The 11,559-nt window shown below is 43.8% G+C and overlaps 3 protein-coding genes across 7 annotated transcripts in view; 2 read left to right on the forward strand and 1 right to left on the reverse strand.

The window, feature by feature from the left end:
- The window catches only part of cep295 (centrosomal protein 295), a 56,859-nt gene extending 55,656 nt beyond the window's left edge, over positions 1–1,203 (forward strand). The window contains exons 18-20 of the mRNA XM_041941174.1: positions 48–144; positions 414–639; positions 1,068–1,203. Coding sequence (XP_041797108.1) covers positions 48–144; positions 414–559 — 243 coding nt within the window. The 3' untranslated portion in view covers positions 560–639; positions 1,068–1,203. The remainder of the gene's footprint in view (positions 1–47; positions 145–413; positions 640–1,067) is intronic.
- A 1,632-nt stretch (positions 1,204–2,835) lies between these two features.
- On the forward strand, positions 2,836–5,010 carry LOC121609524 (centrosomal protein of 295 kDa-like). 3 transcript variants are annotated; one of them, XM_041941176.1, is made up of 7 exons: positions 2,836–2,977; positions 3,188–3,339; positions 3,433–3,493; positions 3,733–4,056; positions 4,424–4,520; positions 4,693–4,792; positions 4,890–5,010. In XM_041941176.1, exons 2-7 carry the CDS (start codon positions 3,295–3,297, stop codon positions 4,929–4,931), a joined length of 669 nt encoding a protein of 222 aa, XP_041797110.1. In that variant the 5' UTR covers positions 2,836–2,977; positions 3,188–3,294; the 3' UTR covers positions 4,932–5,010. The 3 variants fall into 3 exon arrangements, with proteins under 3 accessions (XP_041797110.1, XP_041797112.1, XP_041797111.1); XM_041941178.1 differs by having other exon boundaries at positions 3,736–4,056; XM_041941177.1 differs by having other exon boundaries at positions 2,860–2,977; positions 3,192–3,339.
- Positions 5,011–5,061: 51 nt separating this feature from the next.
- On the reverse strand, positions 5,062–11,381 carry ech1 (enoyl CoA hydratase 1, peroxisomal). Of its 3 annotated transcripts, XM_041940618.1 has the most exons (11): positions 11,220–11,381; positions 11,022–11,108; positions 9,972–10,140; positions 9,646–9,734; positions 9,435–9,559; positions 9,249–9,297; positions 8,037–8,101; positions 7,646–7,716; positions 6,378–6,449; positions 5,732–5,882; positions 5,062–5,607 (listed from the first exon to the last, which is right to left on the reverse strand). In XM_041940618.1, the coding sequence occupies exons 2-11, from the start codon at positions 11,056–11,058 to the stop codon at positions 5,503–5,505; spliced, it is 933 nt and encodes a 310-aa protein (XP_041796552.1). In that variant the 5' UTR covers positions 11,059–11,108; positions 11,220–11,381; the 3' UTR covers positions 5,062–5,502. The 3 variants fall into 3 exon arrangements, with proteins under 3 accessions (XP_041796552.1, XP_041796553.1, XP_041796551.1); XM_041940619.1 differs by lacking the exon at positions 11,022–11,108; XM_041940617.1 differs by having other exon boundaries at positions 11,022–11,381.
- Between the last annotated feature and the right edge of the window lie 178 nt (positions 11,382–11,559).

Raw genomic sequence — 11,559 nt, forward strand, 5'->3', positions numbered from 1 at the left:
GTTCCTCTCTTCACTTTTTTTATTGTGTGTGTGTGTGTGTATGCCAGTCTGCACTCAGGCCTCCTGATTCTGACTGCCTCTCCTCCACCACCATCTCCACCGGCAGCTACATCACCACGGATCCTGAGCAAAACTTGAACAATGGTGAGGCACAGCAGCAGTGTGTGTTGTGGCTCACGATGTTTGAATCTTGTGAAATCCAGCTATAGAAACATGGGTGAAGTATCCTGTGCAGCGTTACAAGTGCTCATGCTTCAGTTCTGGTGGTTGTTGCTCTACATGAATGTGGTGACAATATGAGCTACTGTACACAGAACCCATACTTCATATACACCAGGCACCAGGCTGGTTGTGTCTGTAACTTCTTATAGCCTGAATCTGCCCTCCTCTCTTTTTCTGCTCCCACCCATCAGATAAATCCCCCCCCCCCCAGACATTGTGTGGAACAAGGACGAAGAGCAGATGTACTCAGTGGGTCCTCTCCGTCCGCTCAAAGCTTCTGCATTCAGGACAGCTCGGCTGCAGGCCATCCTGGTCTCGCTGTAGACTCTCTGTTTAATGACAGCAGCATCCAGCGCATTATAGACCGATACACAAGGGAGCTTAACATCTCCCTCAACACCACGGGGAAAACCACAGGTATACTACACATACTGCACACGTTTCTGACAGGAAGACTCTCCTTCAGTTGGATAGCAGTTGTCACATCTGTACCCTGATGTTACTTTGCAGCAGTACTTTCAAAACCCAGTGTCAAAGCCAGTGCATGCTGAAAGCAGCCACGTCTGAAAACGATTATAGCTGTTCACTTTCAGGCTGGACCAGACGTCTGCTGTCAGTTAGGAGTGAGACATCATCATACAAATGAGGATAGTGAGCTCTTTGTTTGAAACATACTTACCCTGTTAGGTAGAGTCAACGTCCAAAGATGAAACCCATCATTTTTTATTGTCCAGAAACATGTTTAAGGTTTAACAGCTTTCTCATTTGTTGTCCATGAACCAGTATTTTATACCAGCAGACTTTATAATGTCAGTTAAGTGTATTTCCTCTTTGTTGTTCTGCAGATGGTGAAGGCTCATCTGTGGAGGATCCTGGCTCTTCAGTCCCTCAGCAGTCTTTGGTTCATGTCTCAGAGAGGAGGGAGGAGGATCAAAGCTCTAGTGCTCATCGGCCTCTTCCTTCAGATGCAGCAGGAGCACAGAGGAGTGGCCTGGTCAGTCACTCACAAGCTAAAGTTCCAACACTTTTATTGCCCAGTATTTGGTGTGCTGGTTGAGTCAATCATGTTACAGCAGTTGGCAGAGCTAAAACGTTTGACTCTGCTTCTCTGGACATGTTTTACATTTTATTTTAAACTTTTTTTTCTCCTACAGGAAAGGGACAGTTCAGTCAATCCAATCCTGGAGCACTTCTCAGGCGAGGACCCATCAATGGTTGAGGGCCAAGAGCAGGACTCTTTCAGGCCTCTGATTGGCCAGCTCGCAGACCAGTCGTCCTGTCTGGCTGCTGACCATAGGGAGCAGCTGGTCTGTCAGCCCTGGGCTCACTCGTCCATGATCGGTCAGCTGCCAGGTCTGCCGGTTTCATTGAGCTTGGATCAAGGTGGATGGGATTCCACTCTGAATCGGATGATTGGTCGACTGTCCCATCAGTCCAGCTCTCATTGGCTGAGTGGTGGGCAGGACTTTTACGCAGGTCAGCTGATGGGTCAGATGCCTTCGGAGCAGTCGACCACTTGGTTGGACGAAGGTCCAGATGAGAGTCGGATGAGACCGCTGGTTGGGGAGCTGGATGAGTCTGCTGGCCAGCACAGCGGAAGCTCAGGTAGAAGAAGGATTGTATGTGGTATCAGAAATGTGCAGTAAGATATTAAATAAAAATGTTGCTGTATAGTAATAGTTCAAATCTGCTCTGAGCCAGTTCAGAAAGTCCTGCAGTGCCAGTTTATATGTAATGACTTCTGTGAGCACATGATGGCTTGACGTGCTCTTACACTTTCTCAAAATGGGGGAAAAGCTGACTTTGTCATCAACTCATCTGCTGTTTGTAGGTGAAAGAACACACGTGGATCTTGGTGTTTCAACTGAAGCCAGTGTGCCATCATACCCAGCCCTGCCCCCTGAAGCCTCGTCACACAGTGCCTCTGTCCCAGGCGTGAATCCACATCTACAGGACCAGACACAGCGGGACCAAACCAGTCCAGTGGACCTGGGCCCAGAGAGGACTGAAGGTGAGGATGGCTGGTATATCAGAGGGGGAATATTTAAGATCATACCGATATCTATGTTGAAATGTGTGCTGTCTTCTACAGATGTTGAACTTTTTTTTTTTTTTTTTCCAAACGTTTCCGTTTCTCCAGCTTTTATTGTGACTCCCTCCACACCTGTCAGTCAAACTGCTCGAAACTGTTAAGTTAGTCCAGAATGCAGCTGCCAGGCTGTTAGCCAGAACGAGCTTCTTTTCACAGTCAGCTGTATTGTGTTTGCATGTGTTTTTCTGTTCGTCTGTAACGCTGTTTTTGTTTCCAGGCTCAGACTCATTTCACCTGCTGCAGCCTGAGGTCACCCACAACGAAACAGCAGACCCCTCCATGATCTTCCACCTGCCTGAACACGAAGGTCAGCTTGCCAGCTGGGAGCGAAGTGATTCCACACCATCTGAAGAGTCTGAACCATCTCCTGAGCGCCTTAGATCGGAGGAGCCGTCCAGCTGCATGACAGCTGCTTCTCCCGCCTTCTCCCAGCTCGTCACCTCCCAGTGCCACCCTCATGAATCTGTCCTCATGTCTCCCGCCACAAGGACAGATGTGGAGCTAACAGCTCAGAGACTGTCATATCTAACCATGTGTGATGATACGCCTGCTCTGAGCATGCCGCAGCCTGAGGAGCCACTCTGTGACCTCTGTGCTGAAGAACCGAAGCGTGAGCGGGGTTCAAACCTGAGGAACGCTATTCCTGTCTCAGAGAAGATATTGGTATGATTGTGATTTCTAGTTCACCTTGGTTAACTTTGAAAAAGCATCAACTTTCAGACATTAACTGACCACCTGCCCATTAAGGGCACTACGTTGTCCCGTCATGCTTCACCTGTAGGTTCTTAGTTGAATGTTGGATTATTTTGGGAGATAACAGAAGTGTCATGTTTCAATCTTCGTTGTCCACTCTCATCTCTCCCTGCTGATCAGGAAGCTGCCAGTCAGAGAGGGATCCTGGAGCAATCAGAGATTACATTAGTGAGCCTGACAGACACCACACTGCAGGACCATGAGACGATCACTGATGAAGAGGAAATATGGGAAGACGAGCATGGGGTGAGGGAAGAAGGACAGACACAGAGGTGACTGTCCAGTTACACAAAACTGATGTCAGCTGACTCAAGTGCAGCAGCAGGTGTCTTTCTGATCTCTGAACATAAACCTGTCGTCTCTAGGGCTCAGACTCCACGTTGTTACCTGATGACGCTCCAGAACAAAAGAACCAAACACATCCAGGTAAAATCACAACCGGTACAGACTGAATGTGAATATATAACTGAAATCGAACACTGAGTGCTGCAGGGGTGAGACTGCTGAACTGTGGGGAAACCTGCTTCTGTGATCAGAAACAAAAACAATACTCAACATCCTCAAATGAATCTCAGTGTCTCAGAAACCTGACTTTTTTTGACATCCTTTGTCTGAACACTGTGAAGTTGTGAAAAGTGAGCCTTCCATTCTCTCCCTCCCTCCAGCAGTGATGCTGCAGTTTGAGTGGGGTCCTAGCAGAGGCCTGCAGGACGTCCACCAGCAGAAGCGCAGAGCTCTGCTCCAGAGATCATCGCACAGGGTGGAGGAAATCAAGGCCAGAAGGGCTCTGGCAAAGATTCAACATGAGATCCAAGCTGCATCTGGAGCCAAAGAGCAGTCTAAGGCTCGACCCGCCACCTGCAAGGCAAAGACGAAGTCCGAGCCTCAACATGAGACTAATACCAAGACAAAGGGAGGACAGAGGGAGCAGCAAAATAATGAAAACTCTGGTTTCATCAAGCAGAAAAAGCCCCTGCCCCCCCCTCCAGGTATCTGACACCTGGACTCAAATCACTGACAAGAAAGGGCCACGAGTTAAAGCCTTTTGATCAGTTCCTTAGAAGTCCTTCCTTCAGTCTATTGAGTGCAGCATAATGTGAGAGATTTCACTGCCACGAGTCATCAGTCTGTTTTTGTGGATGTGACAAGTAAACCGTGTTAATGACTTTTTAAGAATATTTGATTTAATGTCAGATGCATCATCCAAAGACCTCAAATCTCCTGTGAAACATTGCTCCTGTAAGACACAGTACATTGCTGTACTGTGTCTCATATGGTTTTCTTCAACAAATTAAGAACCTGTTTTATGTAGATGTCAGTCATTAACCTCATTTGTTTTTCTCTGTGCTCCTTCAGTGAGCGACTCCAGGCTGAAACGAGTGGACGAGATGAAGATCAACACTTCTGAGCAAAGGAAAGTGGATGTTTCAAAGATGCACAGAAGAACTCAGAGGTACTTCTAAAATAAGCTTTTAACCTTTATGTAAATGTTGCTGATTTGTGGCTCTGAATGTTTTTTTTAATTCCAAACAAAGTGAAAAAGTCCTTCAGCCATGTTTGTTCCTTCTGATAATAGAAGGCTACAAAATGATGCAACATATCTGTGTGCAACCGTGTTTCTGCAGACTGTATGAGCAGCTGGAGGAGGTGAAGCATCAGAGAGAAGTCAGGAACAGACAGGAAGCTTATGCAAAAAACAGACTGAAGGCCAAGGAGTTCCACAAGGTGAAACACTACAACTACTCATCAGCTTATTGGAGAGCTGCAGACACTGAACTATTCAGTTTGAGTTGACTCCATATCTTCTACCATCTCTTCACAGAAAACGTTGGAGAAACTTCGTGCCAAGCAGCCTCTGCAGTGATTGACCCTGAATGTGCTCTACTCCGACTTTTGTATTATTTTGTAAAGTTCTATCAATAAAGCATTTTAAGTTATTTGAATCCAGCAGAATTGTTGCAAAATTATTTCAGTAACAGGTAATTGTGTACATTTCAGATGAGTTTCTTTAATAAAACATTCATGAAGTCATTTACAGATATACATACCTTGTTATTACTGTTTCTACAGCAAAGAGCTGTGAAATAAATCCGGCGGAGGCAACGGAGGGAGGTCAGTTTAGAATTAGCTCAGTACTGTCAGGTGAGTACACAACATTTCAGACCGCCACCCATTTCTTGGATTACTCACATGTTAACCTGATTTGAAGTTATGATTCTGATTCCACACATGGACGTTTAGTTTAGCTGGAAAGTGTAGTATCCTGTTATCAAAATGCTGTTTCAGTCGTACAATAAGACAGATCTTTGGAAACAGATCCCAATAAGGATCCTGATATTTCCAACTGTAAAAACAAACAGGGAATCACATGTAGCTCCCCCTCCCACACAAAGGCCACAATGAAGAATGTTAAATCTGAACTTCATCAGTGAGGTTTACAGTTTGGAGAAAACTGCTGTCTTGGGACTTTTCTTCTCCATGGAGGCCTGAGCTGATTTCATCACATCCTGAGTCTGAAGCATGCTCATGTTCCAGGTAGCCTGGAAAAGGATCAAGCCACAGATTCAGTGTTGATTGATAAACAGCAGCTTCATGGTGTGACTGAGGCAGAAACATCCTCCAACGTTTTCATGTTTGTTTTTTTAAAAAAGCAGATGTTCTTACCATGTAGTCCAGTCCTTCCGCTACGCTGTGGTCTCTGGCGTAGACGAGGTTGATTTTGGTGCCCTGCACAGCTACAGGGCTGCGGCCAGCGATCTCCCCGGCCATCTCCAGAGCTCCCACCATCATGGCCTCCTTATCTGCAAACACTCGGCTGGACGGGAAATGAGAGACACAAAACATAAAGATGAGTAAGTTTGTTACAACAGACTGGCTCCTTATTATAACGTTCAGAGCTACAGAATAACACTGAGGAAATAAATTCTTTGTGCATTGACGACTGTAAGCTAAACTTGCACCACTAATGTATCATGAAGCAGGTTCGACAGGTTTACGGTGATGAACACAGGTGATCCTGTATAGCTGGTATAATAAGGTAATAATAATAATAGTCCACTCTGGTTAAACATGAGTCAGCTTCATAACGTCAGAAGACTTCAGTGAGCCTGAAGGTTGTTGGCTCATCCACCTAAATGAACACCTGACTGAGCACGCTCTGAAAATTCTGAGCCTGCAGGCTGCAGCTAGTTCTGACTGAGGTGACGACACAATGCTGACAAATTCAAACCAGCCAATACCTGTCTGTGGCCCCGGTTCAGTGAAGATAAATGCTGTTTAATGAAGGAAAACGACGATGAGGAGTCTATACCTGACCAGTCCGCTGCTCTTCGCTTCATCGGCGTACATCTTCCTGGCGGTCAGAGCCAACTCGTTCACCAGGCTGGAGGAAGTGAGAGTTAGTCATGTAACAACAATATGGACTGATCACATACAGAAAGTCCTACACACAGCTCTAAAGCTACAGGAAACTCAACCATGAGCCTGTATATTAATCGGTGTGGAGTATGTAGACCAGGGGTCACCAACCTTTTTGAAACTAAGAGCTACTTCAAGGGCACTGAGTAATGCAAAGGGCTACCACTTTGATAATACACTTCTGAAATAACAAAGTTACACAGTGTACCTTTAATTTTATATTATTATTAATGATATTCTATGTGAAGACACTGATTGCATATGATCCATCACAATAGTTATTCAGAATCATTAAACAAGGTAGGAAACAGATACATTTCAATATGCAATATCCAATTGTTTCATTTTCAAATGATCACTTCCACATTTTGCAGGAAATCTTTTTTAATTTTTACTAGCCACAACAGTTTTTATCAAATCATAAACTCTGAACCATGTTTGTACAAATTATCAATTATGTAAGATTTAACAAAAATCGACTGGGTAGTTAGCATGGTAGCTTTTGTGACGTGTACTGAAGTGTCTCTCCACGTTGTGCCGCTCAGCCGTCGCCACAGTCGCACCGCAAATGAGACACACACAGTTTTCTTTCACGTTAGTAAAAAGAAGTCTTCCTCCCATTCACTGTGAAAATGATAAGTTTTCTTCCTTGTTTCTGCTTTTTTTGTGGGTAGAAAAGGCGTTTGTCTCCTCATCTTTGCAGCGCTCACGAGCTCATCTCAGCAAAGCTGGTTTGTCGTGCGCACTGACTGACCCCCGACCCAGACTACGTCAGAGTTCGTATATTAAACTTTTTTTATGATATACATTTTTTTTACGTTTTTATGTATTCGTTTTTAAATTTACATCACTGTAAATGTAATTCAAAAAGAATAGCAACACAATTAAATAAAATTTTAGACAGAGCCAATTCCTGATTAGTGGTATTTTTAGAACTGGCTTACAGGCGACTGATGTGGATGCTGCGGGCGACCTGGTGCCCGCGGGCACCGGGTTGGTGACCCCTGATGTAGACTGTCTTGCCATCAGCTCTGACAAATGTCACCAGTTATTGTGAATTGCTTCTATGTTGTTGTTACAGACTACATACAGCCTGTAACATTAACAGTAAGCAGAAGCTTTGACTTCACCCCCAGACTCTCTCTGACTTGTTATAATTACCTGCGGCTGCCGATGACTTTGGGAAGCCTCTGGAGAGTTCCAACATCTGCTGCAAGTCCAATATCCACTTCCTGTAAAGCCAAGCAGAAGGACAGACACTGAGTCTGTGCTAACATCCTCCCTGAGTGTCACATCAGACAGGAACTAAACTGACTGAGGCAACAAAGTGTTAGCAAAGATTCAAAGTCGAATAAATATTCATCAAATTATTAAAATTAAGTCTTTTATTTTACCTTCATTCGGTTGATAAAACTGATTATTTCCACATTATTTATCTTTAACTAGCTCACTTTATTTTTCAGCCCCTTGTTTTTTCTTGTCTTCATCATTTATCTGTTATTTTATCTAGCCACATTTCCAGATTGTGAACGTTAGATGGACGCGTACGTACCTTCACCTGAAACCAGGCGTCCTGGGTGCACAGGCGAACGTCACAGGCTGTGATCAGGTCAACACCTGCCAGAGCACAACAGCCACAGTGAACCTGACGCACAGCCTCGACCGATGCTGTCTCTTCAATCTTTAACTAGGAAATAATTAAACGTAGTATTTTCTGAAGGCTGACGGATCTAAGTGATCACATCACAATCTGTTTGAAGTTAAACACGACGTCTCAGGTTGTATTTCTGACTTCTCATTAAAGAGGTTTCACTGATGTATTAAAAATGTCTCTATTCTTTATTACTTGTCATTTTATTGTGAAGTCAGACTCTCTTTTGTCAGGGTCCTGTAGGAATGATGACTCAATGTCTCCAGTGATCTGATTGGTCAGTGGTGAGCCTGTTGACAGGTTTTTTTTTTTTAACTTAGTTTTTATTTCAGTTGCATTCAGAACAAAATCACATACATTATATCTGCTATTTTTTTTCCTTTTTCCCTCAAAATTTTACCACTTAGTGCTTATAGGGGCATGATAACAATTCCAAAATAAAAATGAGGGCAGAGCTATAGAGACAGAATGAAAAAATAATAAATGAAATACAACAGAATGGGATAGACAAAATACAATAAAATAAAAGTAGAATTAATTAGATATCAGATCAATAATATAGATCAAATGGGTTCCTCACTATAACAGTATACCCATTGCAGGGCTCCACCTTCTAGTGAATATATCTTTTTGAAGTCTCAGGGAGTATGTTATTTGTTCCATTTGGTATACTTCCATTATTTTTCCAATCCACATACTGTATGTCAGAGGATCAGGCTTCAGCCACTTTACTGTGATGCATTTAATCGCTGTTGCTAATAGTATTTGTACAAGATATGTTTTGGCTCTTCCATTGATGCCTTTTGGTAATAGACCTAGTAAAGCCACCATTGGGTCCCTTACAATATTTACCCCACATATTGCATTAAGTGTTTTAAACACTTCTTTCCAGAAACTTTTGTTGACAGGTTTTGATGTGATCATCTGAAGTCCATCTGCTCTGGCATGCAGCATCTGTTGCCATGGTGATCTACTCCAGTTAAAAGTGGGCCGGGCACAGCCAAACATAAGGCCAAACATAGCCGCTAACCTTGCTTTGAGTTACAGGCCCCTGTAATTTATAATCTGAAGTTATGGTCGCATTAAAACAGCGTGACGATGATGAAGCCCTACCTCCCCCAATACAGGCTCCATGGACGGCCACCACAACAGGCTTTGGACACTACAAGAAGAAAACAATCATCATTTCACAGGAAAATCCACCGAGAACCACACATTTTCAAAGCCGTCCAGATACATGATCAGGTCTGTGACTGGTCCGGTCTCAGTGTGATAAACTGAACCGTCTTCAGCTCTGACCTTCTCTATGACGGAGAACGTCTCCTGATACTTGGTGATCGTCTTCCTCAAGTTCCAGGAAACTCTGGCCGTGTCGTCGCCCTCCGGCTGGAGCACGTCGCTGGCCATGTCAGTCAGGTCGATACCTGGACAGCAACACAACACAGAGAATAAATACAACCTCACTACAAACACAGCGCCGGTAAGAAATGGAAACAGTCTGACAGCATACCAGCTGTGAAGATCCTCCCCGCTCCAGAAACCACCACCACTCTGCAGTCTGGGTCCACAGCCAGCTCATTAAAGCAATCCACCATCTCACTGAGAGGAAACACCCAAAACAGAAAATTAGCCAATCTGAAAACAACAGCAACTATCAATATTGGATTTTTAAAAAAAATAAAAGTATATTTTAATAATCACACCTCAACATTTAATTAAATGATGACGACTGTTACTTATTTGTAGAATAAAAATGAACTGAAGTTTCTGAGACATTTATGGAATATGTGTGTCTGATCTTCATCAATCAGAACTTGAATTGAACCAGATCCCTGCCTCCAGAAAGCTTTGTTCATGGCGTTGAGTTTCTCCGGACGGTGAAGCTCCACATGTGTGACGAACTGTGCCGGCTGACTGATGGCGAGGGTGGTGTAAGCAGAGCCGGGGCCACCTGAGGACGACACGGCCCTGACCGCGGCCTGACCGGGCAGCCGCATCCCCCCGTCTGAGAGGACAGAGACAGAGAGATAAAAGCAACGAGTTCACCCAGAACAAGTGCAGCAACAGGATGAGACTGAACTCCTCTGTGTCATGGCAACCGCTCAGGTCAGATAATCATCAGGAAACTAATCACATACTGTTGATCATTGATTAATCAGCTCAGTCACTTTCAACAAAAATACCAAATATTCTCACTGCAGATTTTCAAATTATGACGATCTGATGATTGACTCTGAGTCTCTTTGGCTTTTTGAACTGTTGGTTGGACAAAACAAGATATCTGAAGACGCCACTTTGGGCTCAGAACATGTGATGGATGTTTTTCACGACTGTGTGATCAGCGCTCAGTTAATCAAAGAAATCAGCACATTAATCAATACTGAAAATAATCTTCATTCACAGGAGATTTCACAGAAGCAGACTCTCCTGAACACAATGTGCACATGCATTTATTCCCCTTTCCCCTTTCAAGCAAAAGCACCAAATATTCACTGATTCAAGCTACTCAACATGTTTTGTGATGAATATCTGAAAGAAAAGGGTTTAATAGAGTCATCCCGGGCTTTTACAAGCATTTTTTCACACAGGTTTATCTATTTAAGGAAACATTCAGCATGGTAATCTGAGCCCACCAAGTTTCAGCTTTAAGTTTTCAGCTTTACTCGCAGGTTGCATGAACCGCTCAGGCTGCACTGCGACCTTTCACCCACTTCGCACTTCACAAAGCTTCAGTTCACCTCAGTTAAACAATCATATCAAAATCATCTGCAGACGACTTCGAGCAGATCGACCTGACAAACAGCCAACACCAGGTGTGCAGATCCATACGTTAGTTGGTCAATAACACGACAAGCAGCTAACGAACACAAAAACATGTCGACTTACATTTGGTGAGAGCTGACCTGACAATGACCGAAAACATCGCCTCCCTTTGTCCGTGTCAGAGTCCAAACTCTTCAGAGATCAATAAAACTGCAGCACAGAGAGAACTGATTCACTTCACCTTCGCCCTGTGTCACTGAACAACGTTAGCCTGTGGCTAGCTAACGTTAGCTAACAGCTAGTTATTAGCAGCTCTCTTACCAAAGGTCTTTGGTGTAAAGGTTAGCTGGTTGCTGAGGTGTCGTACTGTTAAATATACGAGAAGTAAAGTTGCATCCCACCAAACATAATAATGTGTAGTAAGAGAGAAAGTTAATTAACCCTTTCGTAACTAACCTAGCTCAACCTCCTGCAGGAAACCTAGTACGGTGGCCGGCGGGACTCAAACGCGAGAGTATTATTTTGTTTATAAAGTTAGAAAATATAGTACATATACTCTGATCTGTCCAGCACGTTCAGCGTACAGCTTACTGTACATGCACATAAAACACTTCTGCATGTAGTCACTTCTAATCCGTACAATACTTCAAGGATTACATAA

This window comes from Chelmon rostratus, chromosome 7 (assembly GCF_017976325.1).
Source record: "Chelmon rostratus isolate fCheRos1 chromosome 7, fCheRos1.pri, whole genome shotgun sequence".
Lineage (NCBI taxonomy): Eukaryota > Metazoa > Chordata > Actinopteri > Chaetodontiformes > Chaetodontidae > Chelmon > Chelmon rostratus.

Coding starts and splice junctions, on each gene's coding strand:
- LOC121609524 (XM_041941176.1), top strand. CDS start 3,295: ATGGGAAGACGAGCATGGGGTGAGGGAAGAAGGACAGACACAGAG. Junction 4,521..4,692: donor ATGCACAGAAGAACTCAGAG/GTACTTCTAAAA, acceptor GTGTTTCTGCAG/ACTGTATGAGCAGCTGGAGG. Junction 4,793..4,889: donor AGGCCAAGGAGTTCCACAAG/GTGAAACACTAC, acceptor ATCTCTTCACAG/AAAACGTTGGAGAAACTTCG.
- ech1 (XM_041940618.1), bottom strand. CDS start 11,058: ATGTTTTCGGTCATTGTCAGGTCAGCTCTCACCAAAT. Junction 9,298..9,434: donor CGTTCTCCGTCATAGAGAAG/GTCAGAGCTGAA, acceptor TTCTTCTTGTAG/TGTCCAAAGCCTGTTGTGGT. Junction 5,608..5,731: donor CGGAAGGACTGGACTACATG/GTAAGAACATCT, acceptor ATCCTTTTCCAG/GCTACCTGGAACATGAGCAT.